Source organism: Pseudopodoces humilis, chromosome 3 (assembly GCF_049639895.1).
Source record: "Pseudopodoces humilis isolate 2021_Gansu_Grassland_sample_001 chromosome 3, ASM4963989v1, whole genome shotgun sequence".
NCBI lineage: Eukaryota > Metazoa > Chordata > Aves > Passeriformes > Paridae > Pseudopodoces > Pseudopodoces humilis.
In genome coordinates, this window is record NC_142202.1 from 36,596,532 (window position 1) to 36,614,078 (window position 17,547).

Genomic DNA, 17,547 nt, shown 5'->3' on the forward strand with positions numbered 1-17,547 from the left:
CTAAAGTGAAGTTGTCAGTGCATTAAGGTGATACCCTCAGAGAAATGAAAATTATTATATATATATATATAAAAATAAGTATAGAAGAATGGAGTTTCTGAGTGAACTTTCAGATGATTCAATTTCAATGAAATGATGATTTATGAAGACACTGGAGGAGCTCCCCTGTTAGTATGAAAAGAAAAAAATAACCTCTCTGAAATGATAGCATTTAGTCTTTGTCTGGGATGAATCAGACGGGTGTTTACAGATAAACATTTTAGTTTAAGGGTTCCATTTCAATGCAGTTACATAAAAATACATACAGAGATTTACATACAGTAATTATATATCATTACACACAACAACAGAGAAGATTTGTGTATGATAAAAATGGAAAATAAGAAGAGGAAAAGTCTTGGGGGTAGCATTGAACTAAGGATAATGGTGAATCAAAGACAAAAAAACTTTATTGTAATTATTATTTGATGTTCTTCAATTCTGAATGCATTTTTAGATTTATTAGAAATTCCATTTCTGCATATAAAGAGCGTTTGTACTGTGATAGTTGCAAAGTAGAAACTTTTAATTTAAATATAGATACAAAGAGAGAAAATAATTCCTTTAGCTGGCTACTAAGCAATTCTTTGCATTAAAATATGTATATTCACCAGCACAACAGCATTCTGTGCCTTTGACACATACATTAAATCAGCCTAAACATCAAATACTATTTCTTGTCCAGTTAAATATGCCTATTTAGAAAACAGTAATGAATTTCAGTTGTTTATTGATATGAGGGTTTGTGTATGTGCATAGTTATTATGGTTTCCTCTTAATTTGTGGTCACTGAAGGATTGGTAAACTGTTGAGTGTTGTGATAAGAATAAAAACACTACTAGGAGGAATTTGAGCTCTGTAAAACCTCAGCATCATACATTTGCTAGTGATGCCATATAATAACTAGGAATCAAAAGAAGATTTTATTTCAAAATCTTTGGGATGGGCATGTACAGCAGAATAGGTACGTATACTTGATTTGAACAAAGCTACTTGATCTGTTTGAGCCAACAGGAAATTTTTACATGTTCCTACACTAAGCAGAAAAGCTAAAAGTAGTTATACTGACTGGCTTGTTCTGTTGCCAAGCCATGGTTCTGCTGCTTAATTGTAACTAGAAATGTAGTATTTTTCTTGCCCTCTTGGTACTTGTGCTTTTCACTAAAACATAAAAAATGCACTGGTATTGGAAACCACTTAATCACAAATGTTCTTTATTTTAACTTACAGGGTTCTAACAGAATTATTGTTTAAATTTTCAAATCCCATTTCAAACAGATGCTGCCAGTACTACTGCAGATCATCTGTTTGAACTTGGTTAGTAAAGGAGTTAATATTTTAAGGACTTTTCTCAAAACTTTTATTATTTTTGTGTCCCTCTGGACCTTGGATTGCCTTAGTCTTTCTTAGGCAATTAAAAACAGTTTCATAAAGTTAATTTAGCTACTTTCCAGGGCAGAGTTTTCTGTACATACTTTTTTCCAGAAATTTTTCCAAGGAGTATCTTTCATGAAATAGTCTTCTGTTGAAAAAACATAGATTTAATGTAAGGAAGTTATTCCACAATAATGTGTCATCTTTCAGGTTTTTCTCAAAGTTGTTTATTTTAAATTTTATTTCATTTTGCTTTTTTGGTCACCAGTTTAGTGTTAGGAGAAATTTCAAAAAAATTCCAAATTAAATAAGTGTCATTTGAACATGGCTTCTTAGAAGAAAAACTTGCATTAGTTATACAGAAACTTAAGTGTCAGATTATTTGGATGAGAATAACATGTGGAAAGTAAATCACATTCTCCCTAATATCATACTGATTTTTTCCTCTTGTCCTTTGTCATGAATTCCATAGAAGTTTTTGCCAATTCTTTGCTGTGTACATAAAAACAAATTAAACACTTTTAAGTTAGCTTTCAGTGATTAAAGTAATTCACCAGAGATTCACAGATATGTGTACAAGTGAAAGGCACGCTTTCCCTGTTCATACCTCAGTCACACTAGTGGGTTTTTTATGCACCCACCTGACTGTGGTGCATGATATAGAATGTGGAAAAAAAGCCACGGTAGTGTCTCATTTGACAGAAAAGCACAGAATGAGTTAAAATGTTGCCATTTTACCTTGGGATGTGTTGAAGAAATAAGGGTTTAATGTAAATTATCTGAATGAATTACTGAAAATCATGAAATAAAGATATACGTGGTTATATGAAACAATACTATTGATAAGTAGACGTGAAGTAATACACATGAGTCATATGAAAATCTTATTGTGTTTTTTTTTGGAAAAATGAACAATAAAGCTCCTGAAGTATGTTAACTGAAATAGATAATAAAAGGGAACTAGAAAGGAATATTTTTCATTTTTTTCTCTAAATCCTCCTCAGTGTTTTGTGCTTGTTTGTTTGTAACTTAAAATATGTGAGCAAATAACCTGAGCCAAATCTGAACTAAGAGTCGTGTTGTTGGAGGCATGACAGAGGAACAGAGCTATCCTCAGGGTGTCTCTTGCCTGTGACTTCAGTTAAATAATTTCGCCACATCCTGGCAATTTGGCCAATAAGCAGAATATTTCTGGTTAGCTGATGGACTGATGTGCAAATTCTTAAGAATTCCACAACTGGTTGCAATTAGAATTGCTCAGTTTGCAAGTCCATTTTCAGATGATAGCTCCATCACAGCAATCAGAGTGCTTTGCTAGGCTCCTGATAGTTTACCAGTGAGCAAGCTTCAAGAGTAAAAGAATAGCCTTAGTTCATAGATTTATCATAAGGAAAACTTAGAAAACATTAAAATTAATTAGTGCTGCAGTTAACAAGAATCATCTTTATCTGTTTGAGGTTTTCAAGCATGTGTTAGATGCTCAAGTAAGCTATTCCTGACTTTGATGTCAGGAAGAATTCCTATAAGAACTCCCAACTTCTTAAAATAGTAGATGGAGGAGGGCAGAAGAATTGTTTTGACCAATCTTTAACTTCTGTAAGTTGTGACCAACTGATGCAGTTTTCTCTGTTTCTGTGACAGAGAGTTATGGGTGATCAGGAAGTACTTCACACCTAGGTTAAATTCTCAATACTGAGGCTGAATCATTCAGTAATGGTACCTGATTTTTGAGTTTGACAGAAATCTGTAGCTGGGTTTGATCTGGTTGTCATTACTAATGTAATCTATCTATCTCTCAATTCAGGGTATTACTTGGAATCATAGAATGGTTTGGGTTGATAGGGACCTTAAAGGCCATCCTGTTCCAACTCCCCTGCCATGGGCAGGGACACCTTCCACTAGAACAGGTTGCTCAGAGCCTCATCCAACCTGGCCTTGAACAAACACATCCAGGGATACAGCATCAGTAACTTCCTTGAGCAATCTGGAATGGGTTGCTTGGAGAAATTTTGTTCTAAGAACAAAACTTGCCTTTTGTTCTTACATAGTTATGGGGATACTGTAAGTGTTGTACAATCATGGACTACTTTGTTATTAAGACTTGCAGCATCATATTGTTTCCTTTGAATGTCATATAAGGAAGATTTATTGAATTAAATATTCTGGTTTGTATAATACTTTGGTCATCTTTTTGCATTCTGATATGATGGGAGGGGATGATATTGTTTGTAGGAAAAAAATGTGTGGAAGAATTGGAGAAATTAATTTCCCCATGTGAAAATACCCTATTCTGTGCAGAAAATGTTGCATAACCTTATTTTCTTTCATTTCTTATCACCCTGTCTAATCTTCCTGCGTTTCTCTTCCTTTATTTTATTGTTCTTTCCCTAAAGTAAGAACAAAGATGACTTGTGAAGATTCTCAATAGTGGTTTTGCTTCAGAATTATTTTGTTAATTTTCTTAGCTGCCCTTGGTGCAGCATAATGAACTTTCAAGTACGTTGACAAAACTTGCATGATCTTGATTAAGTTTTTGGGTTTTTTTCCAGATGTTTTATTTTAACGTATAGTCCTACTAACAGAGTCTAGATTTAGCTTCCGGTAAAAATATAAATCTTTGGATCTTATGAGAAAGTATTTATTATCTGGGATATTTGGACATTTTGGGTAAAAGATTAAAGCTTGCTTAATAGTTATGGTTAGATGTTCTGAAACTATTCTTTACAACCTTTAAGTATAAACATTTGTGCCCTTCATGCATGTATTATTTGCTTTTTTTTGTGATGCTTTAAATGTTATAATTAGGCAATGAAAAGGTGAGCATTTGAATTCTGGTGCAGGACTGTGAGCTCTGTAAAAGTATAAAATTACAAGTGCTTCTTAAATGAAAACTAGGTCTGCTTCTCATTGTCTTGTGCAGTTGCAGGGTTTCTTTGTATAAATAAAACTGTTGGAAAACTTAAATTTTTCTTCTGTAATTTTACAGCAGGTATAACCGTTCCTTTTATTTCATGAATACCTTAAAAAGCAGGATTGTTACTCAAAATACGAGTTGTCATTGCTCGTGCAGAGGAGTTAAATGTTATTATCTCTGCTTGTCTTCCACCCTGTTTCTCTTCAGATTTCCTCCCTCCCTATTGGACTTTATACACAGCTCATGTAGCATGCTTGCTTCAATTACTGCTTAGGTGCTGGTGTGGGAGGTGCACACAGAGACAGAGGAGAGGCTTTCTTGGGCTGCCGGTTCTCCTGCAGAGCCGAATGCTGTGGACACAGAAACTCTGTGCTCTGCCCTCCACTTAGTAAGATGAACCAGTGAGAGAACAAGGACTCTGCTGCTGCACAACGACAGTAATCAGACCTGAAAATATGTTCAGGAGCATTATTAGCCAAGACTTTTAGTTGTCATTTTCTTTTGCAAAATTAATACTAGTATCTACCACAAGGTAGCACAGAAAAAATCCCTTGAAATAAAAAGTTAAATCATATGACACAATAGTAATAGTGGAGAAAATGGGGAAAAGTGACCTTTCCCACAAAACAAGCTTTTTAAGGTAAAGGAGATGTTGTTCAAGTTTTGGCCCTAGCAATTCCATAAGGTGTTTGATTTAGCAGCTACCTGGGATGGTTGCTAAAAAATAAACACCAATATCCTGTGATAGGAATGCCTTGCTTGTATTTGTCTTAAGACCGAACTAGAATAGGGATGGAGCTAGGAGAGAGGTGAGCTCTCAGAACTAGGACATACATCAGTTAATAGATTTAGTGATTATACTTTGTAAAAGGGCAGTTGAAAGTCTACAGAATAGAGAGCATTGTGATTGTGTTCCCTTAATTAATTCCAGATCCTCAGAACATAGAGGACAGTATAGAAGCCTTTGGATGCCTCTTAGTCTAATACCAGGTAGAACTCATGAAGATCAGTGCGGAGATTCTTGGTCACAAAGGGTAGGGTTAGTTGAAGTGTTTGGCTCTGCGTGCCTTCACACTGCCTTCATTTATGCTTTCATTTGCCATTGCCTCTCTTCCTATTGTAGTTTTGTTTGGAGAAAATTTTTTTTAGATTGTTTCTTTCTGCTTCCTTTCCTTTGAAATCACTAGGGAAAACAAAAACAGATTACAACATGACAGAAATTTGTCAGGCATTAAACACAAATCATGACCAAATTATGCTTTTTAATGCTTTGGGAGATCTTTGAGAGGAAAGAATAAAACCACTGGGGCTTTTTCTCCAGTCTACAAATATCTATAGACAAATGTATTTTCTCAGAGAAGATGGATTGTATTTGCAGTGTCAATAAAATTAGTAAGGAAGCTTTCCTGCTGTCTCACTTTTCAGAAATGGTATATTCTGTCTAAAACCACACTGGAAAAAATCCAGGAAGTCTGTAAATTATTAAGAGATACCAGAATTGTATTGGCTGCGTGTCTTCTATTGGACTTTCCTGAAAATCAGTGGTTGGAGACTGGCACTACGTTTCTAGTATCAGTGCAGTGTGTTCTAAGTTATAACTTAAAATTATTTTAGGAAAGCTGCTTACATAGATTATTCCATATTCCCTATATATATACTGAAGTAAAAAAATTCTTCCTATTAGTCTCAAGTCATGGCAAGGTCTAGATTAATTAATATTCTTCAGATTCTTAGAAAATTCAACGTCTTTTATGTAGAAATGCTGTTAACATGGGCATCAGGGCACCTTGCATACGAGAAGAGGCCAAGAGAGAGCTGCACTTGTTCAGCTTGAGAAGTAGGATCCCTGTAGCTGTCTACAGCTACCCAGTATGCAAGTGTGAAGAAGACTGAGCCAGTCAGCCTGGGATCAAATTCTTTGTTTTCCTTTGGTTCCGAGTAGCCATTTTAATTTGTGCAGTTTGGTCTATGCACCATATGGGTACATGCTCTGCATAGCTGAGAAGGAGAAAGTGGTTTTGAAGACCACTTTTTATGTGGAAAATAGATTAAGGTAATTTGTACAGCCCTCAGTTCATCAAGTAAGTCCTCCAGCTACGTATTTGACTTTCAGAATAGGAAACAACATTCATGCTTGAGACCATTGTTAAAAGCTTTACTGTCTTCAGTGTCTTTAAAAGTGAAGTAATGACAAAATGTTCTTTTTCTCTGCAGTGTTTACTCTCCCAGCCAAAGTTCTGGGCCATTCAGACATCAGCCTTACTCCTTCGGACCAAACTGGAGAAAGGAAGCACGCGCAGAATGGAACGGGCAATGAAGCAGACTCAGGTAAAACTTCTGAGCTGCATTATTATAATAGATGTGTGTGTGTATATATAGATTTATATATATGTATACAAATCTATATATGTATTTATATATATATATATATAGTTTATATAGTTTTTTTATATATAATATATAAATAAAATAAAATACAAGCAGGCAGGAGTTAGGTGGTTCTGCAGTTCCTCCATGCAAACTGTACAAGATAATATTCTAATTACGTCTCTAAATTAGATGCATAAACCTTCTATGTCTGCTAGTCCTGAGATAAGCTTATACGTACAAGTAATGAATCATCACTTTCAAAAACATGACAAGTTTTGGAAGATTAAAATTAAAATCTATTTTTGTACCTGTACTTTCTGACTCACAATCTGAGGAGTATATGTAGATGTTCCTGAATGTCAAGCTGCTACTGCTGTTGAATTTTTCAATATTTTTTTCTTAAGTAAATCACCTCTATAAAACACTGAAACTTGTAAATAGCCATTGGTATTGTGAGAACAAGAAAACACATTCTTGAATATAGCAGCAATTTCAGTTTACCATTTTGATGTGATAGTATTAGATTAGCATTTTTATTTCAAGTTTGAGGCAGTGATTATTTAAATAATCTCAGTCCAAACAAAGAGAAGATTTTTTTTTCAAATACAAAAAAGAAGTGTTAAAATCCTGAAATGTGTCATCTAGTAAGATTAATTTTAAAAATATTCTTTTTCAAAAGAAAGATCTATAGGCTTTATCAAGATTCTTTTAGATTCTTTTTTACCTTCATAGTACAGTTTTTTTAGCCCTTTGTCTTCTTTGTACAGCTGAGTCTTGTCACACATGAATAGCAGGCATTTGTGTGTGTCCATCAGTCAACACTCCTGCTGGTTAAAACCACCAGGAATGTAAAAAATTAACATTATGGTGCTATGTATTTAAATCCTGAAAAGCTGATGTTTCTTTTAAAATCATTATGATGCATGAGTCTTTGAAGAAGGGCATTTTGGATGTGCTGCTGCATTTTTCTTGTGCTGATGAAAACATGGGGTTGCTGTAGTGGAATTTCCTGTGGTCATTAGGAGACTGTCAGGGAAGCCAGGGATTCCAAATCTGGGAGATACAGAATGTGATGGCACTTGGGAAGTGATCTCAGGATCCTTGATGCCCTAAGCCATAAAACAGTTGGAGTGCCTCCAACATTTTTGTCTAGCTAGATTAAACCTGAGTACTGGAAATTGTTATATTAGACAGTTTGATAATCTCATGACAGAAGTCTTCATGAAGGGGTTCTCTTAGCAATTCCATTTATCTGACTTCTGGTGCTGCAGCTGCAGTAATGCAAAGGATTTGATTAACATGGGCTGTGATATTTTGGGAGATGACCCCACAGTGGACACAGAATCTGTGGTTTTAAATGCTCCCTTTGGTCTTAATGCGTTTATGTTTTCTTTCATTAAGCTTTCTAGTCATTTGGATATAATTGCATATTTGTGTTGATCTAATGGTAACAAGCTCAGTTTCCAAAAATAGTTAAAATTTGTTTAATGGTTTATATGTGCTAAATTAATCAAATAACTTGAATAACTTCCCATTTAAGGTTTTCATTCCTGAGTTCCATCAGATCAGAAATTTTTATTAACAGTGTTTCTAACAGAGCTAAAAATGATGATTTTAAAAATGGTGAATGATGTTATTTTCATACATAGCACAAGTAATTTCTGATATATCATCTTCATGAAGATGCTGAGATATAATTTTAATTAAGATGCCAAAGAACGAATGAATTCTGCATCTGTTTATCAGTGGAAAATGGATTTCAACCCCCCAGAATTTTCATACAAATGGATTTAATGGGTTCTTGCTTTACAATTTCATTATTTACTAGTTCAGAGTGATGTAGAAAGATTAGTTATGGTAGATTAAGGGAGGAGGTGCAAATGTGATTGTTTGCAATATCAATCTTTTAAAGGAATTATAAAAATTCTTGTAAAACAGCTTGAATAAGATATGGTAAATGAAATCTTCTACATTCCTTTAGGGTTGTCTTAAAAGTGCATGAGCTGTTATAGGCTCTAGCTTAGTGATGATGGGACTCTCCTGTCTTATTCTACTTTAATTTTTCTTCCTTTCCCCATTTCCACCCTTACCTGCTCCTGTGCTGGATCTGCAGCTGATAAACATGTTTTTAAATGAATATTGCTGAGTAGGCATGTGATGCTTTTCAGCCCTAAAGCAAACCTGGCTACATTGTTGGTTTGTCAAAGAAAGTGTTTTTCAACTACCTTTTTTGTAGAACTGGCTATGTCTGTTTACATTATTTTAATTACTTGAAAATATTTGCAGCTCTTTTTGAAATGAGGCGTATTGATTAAAATTAACTGCTAGACTCCAAATATTAAGTATATCCCTACTTTATGCCAAACAGTTTTCATAGATTTTTTAAAGTCTTTTTTCTAATTAGAAAACTTCAAGAGAAATTGGAATTATCATTTTCAAAACCTTTTTCTGATTATTTTGAAAATCTGAACTACAGATAATTCAGTCTTTGGAATTATTTTTAAAATGATCATTCTGGGTACTCTGGAATGTACTTCAGCTAGTAGCTAACTGCAAGTGATGAGGAAACACTTTTTTCCTTAACTTTTTCTGGATGCTGTGGGTTGTCTCTGTCCAGTTTTTGCCTAAATGGGATTTGGACCTGCAAAACTAAGGTTAAAGATTTCTAGTCAGTACTTTTTTCAATCATTTTTCTAAGAAAAGGAAACAGTGTTTGAAAGCCAAACCAGTTATTTTACATTCCACTAGAATGTTTAGTCATTACAACTGTAACATAGAAATGTGGGTCAAGGTCCTGCCAACTAAAATGTGTCTCTCGATGCTGTATGATTTTTTTAAGTTTGTGTGATTGTTTTCCACCATTTGGGTGAAGGTCCAGGAGGGTGAGAAGTAGTTGGGTGGAAAGTGGGAGAAAGCAGGAAAAAATGAGGGTAGTTTTTCGATAAAACCAGAAACCTGATCTATCAGTTTAGGGATTTCACCTACGTTTTATTGTAAGAAAATAGTTCAGAAACTATTAATAGTGGAAGATCAGTAGGACTAAGCTGTTAAGCCCCAAATTACTACTGGAAGTGCAGTCAGAGCTCAAGTAACAGGATGGGAGAGAAAAAAAGGAATTTTGAGTGGTCTAGGAGATGAGAAAAAATGAGAGAGTGAAGGATGATCAAGGGAAAAAAAACCCACCCACAAGCAAACCAGTTCAAAACACATAGAGTATCATCCCACTGCAGTTTCTTGATATATGAAACAAGTTTACTCTTCCTTTTCAGTGGTTTTGAAAGTATTTTTAAGAATGAAGAAAAATGAATTAAAATGAATTAAAATGAATTAAAATGCCATCCTTTGTACAAAGGATGGTGGGGTAGAAACAAGACCATCATTTACTGCTGTATTATGCCAGCAGTGAAAGAGGTGAAGCTGCCATGTACCTGGTGCTCCAGCAGCCTGCTCAGGATTCTCCTACCTGGCATATCCCAGGTGTATCCTACCCTCACCTGGGTGGCTACACTGGCTACCTCTACATTTGCAGCTTTTATCAGCTTGCTATGGGCCCCTTTTCTGACTGTGTTTTCTGCTGCTCGTTACACGTGGTGACAGCATGCCTGCCAGCTGATGGCTTGGCTTTCCTAGCACATACAACATACGCAGTATTTCATACAGTTCCCTCCTGCTTGCTTTTCTTGGCAGTAAAGAAATTTGCCTGTTGGGGCAGAGAAATGTGTCTTGAAAAGGGTGTTTTAATAAGACTTCAGGAGAGCTGGGAGCAGACTAGCAATATTATAGGCCAGTCATTATGCCTAAGATTGAAAGGTCACATGAGATCTTGTTTTATATCCTTAGTCATACACAGATGTATGTGGTTGGGAATTCTGTCAACTGCCCTTTAATTTGCACTTAAATAATACTTCAGAGTGTCATTTTCTCCAGCAACTAATGTTTTTCTGTATGGGGAAATTTTTTTTTGTTTAAATTGATCTTACTAAAGAAACATGCTAGTTAGTGTTCAGTTCTTTCAAATCTGAAAAAAAATTATATGTGTCTGTAAAATGGAAAGGCTGATAGAGATCTAATAGAAGGCTGATAGAGGTTTAATAGAACTGATGTCTTGAGCTTTATGAGCTTGAACACAACTTTGCTGTTTTGTTAATTTCACATTGATGGGCTTTAAATGGTTATGCAAGAAAGTTATGTCATTTATCATAGAAATATATCCTTTTTACTTTCAAAACTAAATGGTCTGTTCCATGCCAAATTGCTTGCTCTGCTTTTCTTTATTTGGTGGTTGTTCTACATTGGACAAATTCAACATTTAAGTTAAGAGTTCAAAAAGGAGAAGGGAGCAGTCTTCCTCCCAAAAGGCTTATCTAGAGAGGTTTGAGGCAAACAGATTTTTCCCTGTTCTTTTGCTTCTCAAGTCATACATCTTTCTGATCAGGCCTCTCAAACCACAGTTGGAGTAATAGAGACATGTAGCATAACCAAGGGAATGACAGCACCTGTCTGTTCAGCAAAACTATTAGATCCCTGTACTAGGAGTTCCTGTTTCTGTTCTTTAACCCCCTCTTGAACTCCAGGAGTACATTAAATAAGATTTTAATAGGTGCTTTTAGTTGTGGGTGGAATGGGGGAGGGGAGGAAGGAAGAGAAAAATTAATTTTAATAAATTTGTTTCACATGAAGTTGAAAGTTTTAGTGGATACTTTAGTGGAAAGTTACTGGGATCTGAGATGTACTGGAGAACTGAGGGAGATATAAATCACTTCCTTCAGGAGGGTAATAAGTGCATGAGAGCACTCTTCTATCCTGTGGAGATCATGCACTGATATCCTAATAGTTCTTAACTATTATGAATTGTATTTGTTATTAGAACACATGTTCCAAAAAGTGTTTAAAAATATGAGAAAAACCAGATGTCTTATAAAACCATTCCTTACTGAATTCCATACAAGATCATAAGGTCTTCAGAACACTAGAAATAAACCTTATTACCTCAGAAAGCAATTTCAAGAGAGTGACCTCTTGGCGATAGTTATGATTTCAGTCTCAAGGCACACATTTCCAGAATGTATTTCATTTTGCTTAAACAGATGACATATTTGACAGAAGATGTTACATGACACAACTGAGTTTGGGGATACATCAAACTCATTAGCACACTCCAAAATAATTAATGTGGTGGTGCTTGACTCCTTCTGTTTTTCTTCTACTATGTGATTATGGGTTGGAAGGGACCAGGAGCAGGGGGAAGCAGAGATCCAGTCTGCCAAGAGTTATTCAGGAATAATTGAAGTGGTTTTTTACCACTAGAAAAAAAGAGAATTTTGAGTCGTTTAATTTTTCAGGTAATGATTTCTGCCTAGAAGTTTTCTACTGCACTCTTGGTTTTGCTGTTTTGCTGTTTTTAGTTTGGATCAGTGCTACTAGCTGGTATGGGGGAAAGAATGAAATCGTTCTTTCTGCGTTTAAATTTCTTCCTATTTTCTCAACTATTCTTGACAATTGTGTTCAACACCTGAGCTGTTCCACTTCCAGTGTCAATGCACTTTCTAAAAGAAGCCAAAAATATGAAGCCTCCATTTTTTCCCAAATGTTTCCCATTGAGCCTTAGCTCTGAAGACTTTTTTCCCTTTGACTCTTTTCACTCAGTTGTCACATTTTGAAAGGTGGTGATAGGAGAATCCTTAAGCCATACTGAACAGTAATACTACACTTCTTTTATAGATGAAGTGATGACACAAGTTACAAAGAAAATCAGGACACAACATTCACATCGTTCTGCCTAAGCTTTGCTCTGGAAGGCATAAACATCATAAGCTCCGCTTCAACAAACTAAGCAATTAAAATAATTAGTTCCACAGACCAGCTGGCATGGAGGAGACACTATTCCTGTCTATTGCTAAATTGAATAGATGAAGACATACAGCTGTTGCTATATTTGAATAGATGAATCTGTACAGTTTTATGTCATAAGTATAATTACAGATCTGGAGATAGGTATCTCAGGGTGAACTAACAAATTATATTTTGAAATAGCCCTGTGCTGTACACAATCACACTGTCCAGCACATATGCCAGGTACTACAAACCAGACTGTGCCTTATCTCAAGGCAGTTACCTGCTTCTCCTATATTGTAATTAAACTTTTTTGTTACTTGAATTTGATGGTGATAGTTGTTCTTTTTTTCTTCATTCTTGTCCTTACTTCCTGCTTTAGTGAAAAACAGAAAGCAGAGCTGATGCAAGAGGTCTTTGGAGCTATTTTTCAGCACTGACTGCTGTTTTGTCTTCCCCCAGATCAAACTGATTTGGGAACTATAAAAGCAGTGTAACCACAACAGCTTGGAACTTACCACAGGCGTACTATTTTGAATCATATGCAGTTCCTCTGTGGGTTTTGCACCCTGTGCGAAGTGTTTTATACCTGCTGTTCACCAGTGGCAGTACAGCAAATGGTTGTTTTTGATTTTTCTGGTTTTAAACCCACCCTTCATCAAGTAAACTTGTAAATCTAGCTTCTTCTGCAGACTTGAGAGGAAATTCTGCTTACATCTTTTGATAAATCATAAAAGTAACATAGTTGACAGGTAGACCAGCTTTTTCTTTGAAAACAAAAATATTCAAGAAGATACACTTGTTTATAAGGATAATGCAATACCTATAAAATTATATTTCATGTAAGTAACAGATAAAAAAAAAATAAATATCAATGGCATAAAGAAGATAAAATACACCCAAGTACTTTTTTAAAGATTTTATGCTGGAAGTGGAGGCTTAAGTCATTAACCGCTTTCAACATTGAAATCCACATTCTAAGCACTGGTACTCAGTAACTTTGGGTTCAATATTTGTCCAGAAATAACAGTAAGCTCATAATTTTGAAAGTCATTAATGCTGCTGTGCTATTGGAGACCTCTTGTGTTTTGCCACGCTTCTTTAGGTGGTAGTGTTTGACTGCAGCAAAACATTTCAAAGGGCAGTTGCATCAAGGTGCTCTAAATTGCCTGGTACATTGCTTGGCTCTGGGTTTCAAACAAAAAGGAAATCTTACGTCAGGTGGTCATGAATCCAGTTATCTTCTGCTCATGACCTTGACCTCCTTTGTGCTAATTTTGATATCAAAATGCCTTGTATTTCACTTGGGATTGTTCTACTCGTTTCCTCTTATGTGCTTTTCTTCCACACCCACTGCAAGAGCCCTATTACAAAGAAACTGAAGCTTTTTTTAGTAAAATGACTGTGAACAACCAAAGCGAATATTGTTTCTTAGTTTGCTAGTATTGTTTTCAAAGTGAAACACACATTTGGTATATTTGATATAATGAACCAAAACATTCGCATTAAGAATCTGCTATGTGACTCGCTTTAGGAAAAATACCAACTCCTACCCCAACATACTTCCTTAAAACTACCAATATCATCTTGCATCTTAGAAGTTCACCTTCAGTTAGGCAAAAACTGCGTACTATTGGTTGTCCAGTGCCTGGAGTTCTTTTGTATAGATGCCTTACAATTTTTTTGCCTTCTCTCTTTCCTGCCATTAAAGTGATTGTCTAGATGAAATGAGTACATTATATTCAAGAGGAAGTCCCTTCCTCAATAATTTTTAAATTCGAAGTAATTGTGATGTGAATAACTTCAGATGTTGAGATTACTTAAACATGTAGGGGATACTTTAAGGATAAGTTAAAGTGAAGACTGAATTTGTTAGCCCAGAGACAAGGTAGTAAGGATGGGAAAGAATGAACTAACAGAATATCATAAAGAAAAACGGTTGGTAAATGTTGTATAGGCAGTAGCTTTCCAGTCTTCCACCATATAAAATGGAAAAATTGAACAGCTTTAACTGGTATACCAAAGAATTAGACTGAAAAACCCCTTAGATAAAAGATATACTAGAGATAGACAGGTGTGATTTTTCTAAATGCTCACTTTTGTAAAGAAGATTAATAAGAAGTTATAAATTATTTTTTTCCTTATAAACTAAGTGTAGAATAATTGTTTGAAATTGGTACTTCAGCTGAATTGTTAAATGTTGAATGCTTGAAAGTGGTAATATCCTTATGCATTCAGTATCTCTATTGATGATGCAGGCACTACCTGTAGAACTATAAAGTTTAAAGTCCAAGTGATGACGTGGTCATAACTAGGGTAAGAAAAACTGATCTTTCAATTAATGTTTATATATTTCATTACTAAATGTTTGAAATTACACTTATAATGAGTAATCTCAACTAATATACCAGCAGGACATGTTTTGATGCTTAGGTTAAAGGACAATAGTATGTATGATCTGGTAAAAATCACTATGAAGTATCTGGAATTGAAAGTGTGTTGAAAGGGCAAACCAGCCTTCAGTAGCTGCCAGGCAGGTGCAAAGATGTGTTTTCTTTCACAGTTTAAGACCTAATTTATTCAGAATTGAGAAACTCCTTGGGAGCTGATAGGACAAAAAAAGCATGTTTTTTGTATTTGCTCTATAAAATTAGGACTAAAACTCTAATATATATTAATTTTAATGTGTAATCAGAACCTGTGCATTTCTAAGATATCTGTAAGAAGAGAGAAAATTGTAAATGCAAAACTCATTTTGATAGTTGTCTTTTCATTACATGGACTGTAATTTTGTTTAATTTGGATCATAATGTACATTTGCTTTATTTGCTAATCACACTTCCATTTCCATCTAAAAAAGTCTTAGAACAGGGGCAAGTTAACTTCTTAATTTAGGACATGAGAAAAGCTATTTATCATACTCGAACATTTAAATTTATAAAATGAAGCAGGAATTCTGTATTAAAGATGGAGTTGTCTTAAACATGTTTATATTGAATCCTTCTGGATTAAAAAAAAACCAAAACCAACACAGAATAAGGCTATGTATTATTGAAGGACAGTCTGATTCTCACTGCTGATGCAAATTCATCTTTTAAAGGAAGAGAAGATGCAAATTAAAAAAGGAAACCAACAAAAAACCCAGATAAATGAAACAAACAAAAACCCAAAAAAACTATTTGCTGACCAAAGTAGTATTTAAGTTAATTAATTCAAAATGCATAAATTTTTAATAGTTCTTTCTGGCTCAATCATTCTTCACCTTCAATAACACAAATCCATATGCTTATTTTGTTTGTTTAGGGTAGTAGTCTCCTAAAAATATGGAAGCTATTGCATGAAATAGCTTTTTAAAGCTAAATTAAGAATGAGTGAATTTTGCATTCCTTCCAGTTTTTAATCATTTTCCAGAACAATAAAAATATATGCAGAGAAGGTATAAATTGCCCTCATTATGATAGTTTTGCAGTTACAATTCAGTAATGGTGATCAGCTTATTACAGGGAAGAAGTTAAATCAGTTAAATAAGTTAAAGCAGTTCTCTTTGTCCTCTCTGTTTTCTCTGCAGAATCTCTGAAAAGCCTGCCAAATGCATGAGTTTTCCAATACAATGAAAAGGCACTAAGTGCATTGATTATTGTAGTTCCAGAGGTTGCAGGACCATGGTGACCTGTACTGAAAAACAGAGAATTAATTCAGTCTTTAATTCAGAGTCACGCATGTAGTAGATGGTGCCTTCTTCTTTAATGAAATGAAGATGTACAAAAGCAATTTCTGGGAAGTAACACAATAACAATGAGACAAATGTTATTGATAGAATTGCTTGTGTCTGTGTGTCTTTTAATATTTTGAAAGTGATCCAGCATTGTTCTAAAAAATTCTTTCATTAGAAGGTATTTTAGTGTTGCTTTACCCATTGCAGGAAGTGAGTCTGAAGACTGCTTTTAGTTTTAAAAGTACCAAGAGTGAATGAGTATGGAAATACTGGTTCTCTAATATTTGCTGAAGTTGGAATAGGTAGTAAGTCAAAGCCAACTTAGTAAATCCCAGTAACTAGTGGTCCATGGTCTTGCCCGTATATATTCACTCAGTAAAGAAAGACTGAATGGTCTGTCAGTAGGGCTTTTCTTTTCTCCTGATACTAAAAAAAAATATTTTACTTCCTCAGGTCAGCATACAGGCTGTGATTTTAAGGGAAACCAATGCATTTATTGCCAAAGGAGATTTGCAGTGGGAAATCTGATAAAAACTGAAAATAATTACTCTCAGGTGTTCAGGGGCAAGAAAGTGTTTGTAGAGCCAAATAGGGGTAATGTTTCAGCACAGTACCTTGGAAATATTTTACTTTTATGATGCAGGCCAACATGAAGGATAATCAAGAAGAATTCTTTGGAGAATTTGTTTCTTGTACACTATTAAGAGAAAGATTTCAGCAGATCAGTTTTCTGCAGCAAAATTTTGAAGTATAAGCTGTAGAGATTTGTAATCTTTGACCTAGAGAATATGAATTCACGGAAAGTGGGATGAAGGGATTTGTAGAAAAAGTCATTAAACTGGTGACAAATCCCTGTGAGATAAGTACAGAAATAGTGATGGAAAATAATGCTTGAGGAAAAGATAAAATAGAAAAGAATGGGCTATTGTATAATTAACAAGGGGAAATGTTACTTTTCTGGTTTTAGATTAAATGATTGTACCATTTACGAAAATAAGAACTAGTTTCATGTAAAATGTAAATTTGATACATTTAAATTAGTTTGTAACTGTGCTGTAGTAGTGGAGAGTGAGAGCTGCTTTTTCTGGTAGATGTTTCTACTGAAAGAATTTTCATCATGCTGAGGGCTTCACTTTCAGTAAGTTACAAGGAGGGTTGTGTTGTTAAAAAGCCCATTTGATATGGTGACTGGTGTGGTTTCTAAATGTTTGGAGATAGAAATTTGAAGAATCTGGTATGTAAGGAATCGATTGGAGAATATTATACTAGAGACAAACTTTGCAATAGTGCACGCTAGATGTAG

General features: G+C 34.8%; 1 protein-coding gene across 3 annotated transcripts in view; it reads left to right on the forward strand.

Moving 5' to 3' along the window:
* Nucleotides 1–17,547, forward strand: part of TTC27 (tetratricopeptide repeat domain 27) — a 113,735-nt gene that overhangs the window by 53,050 nt on the left and 43,138 nt on the right. For all 3 annotated transcript variants that reach the window (XM_005526905.2, XM_014255941.2, XM_088052982.1), the window contains one exon: nucleotides 6,542–6,655. In XM_005526905.2, coding sequence (XP_005526962.1) covers nucleotides 6,542–6,655 — 114 coding nt within the window. The remainder of the gene's footprint in view (nucleotides 1–6,541; nucleotides 6,656–17,547) is intronic.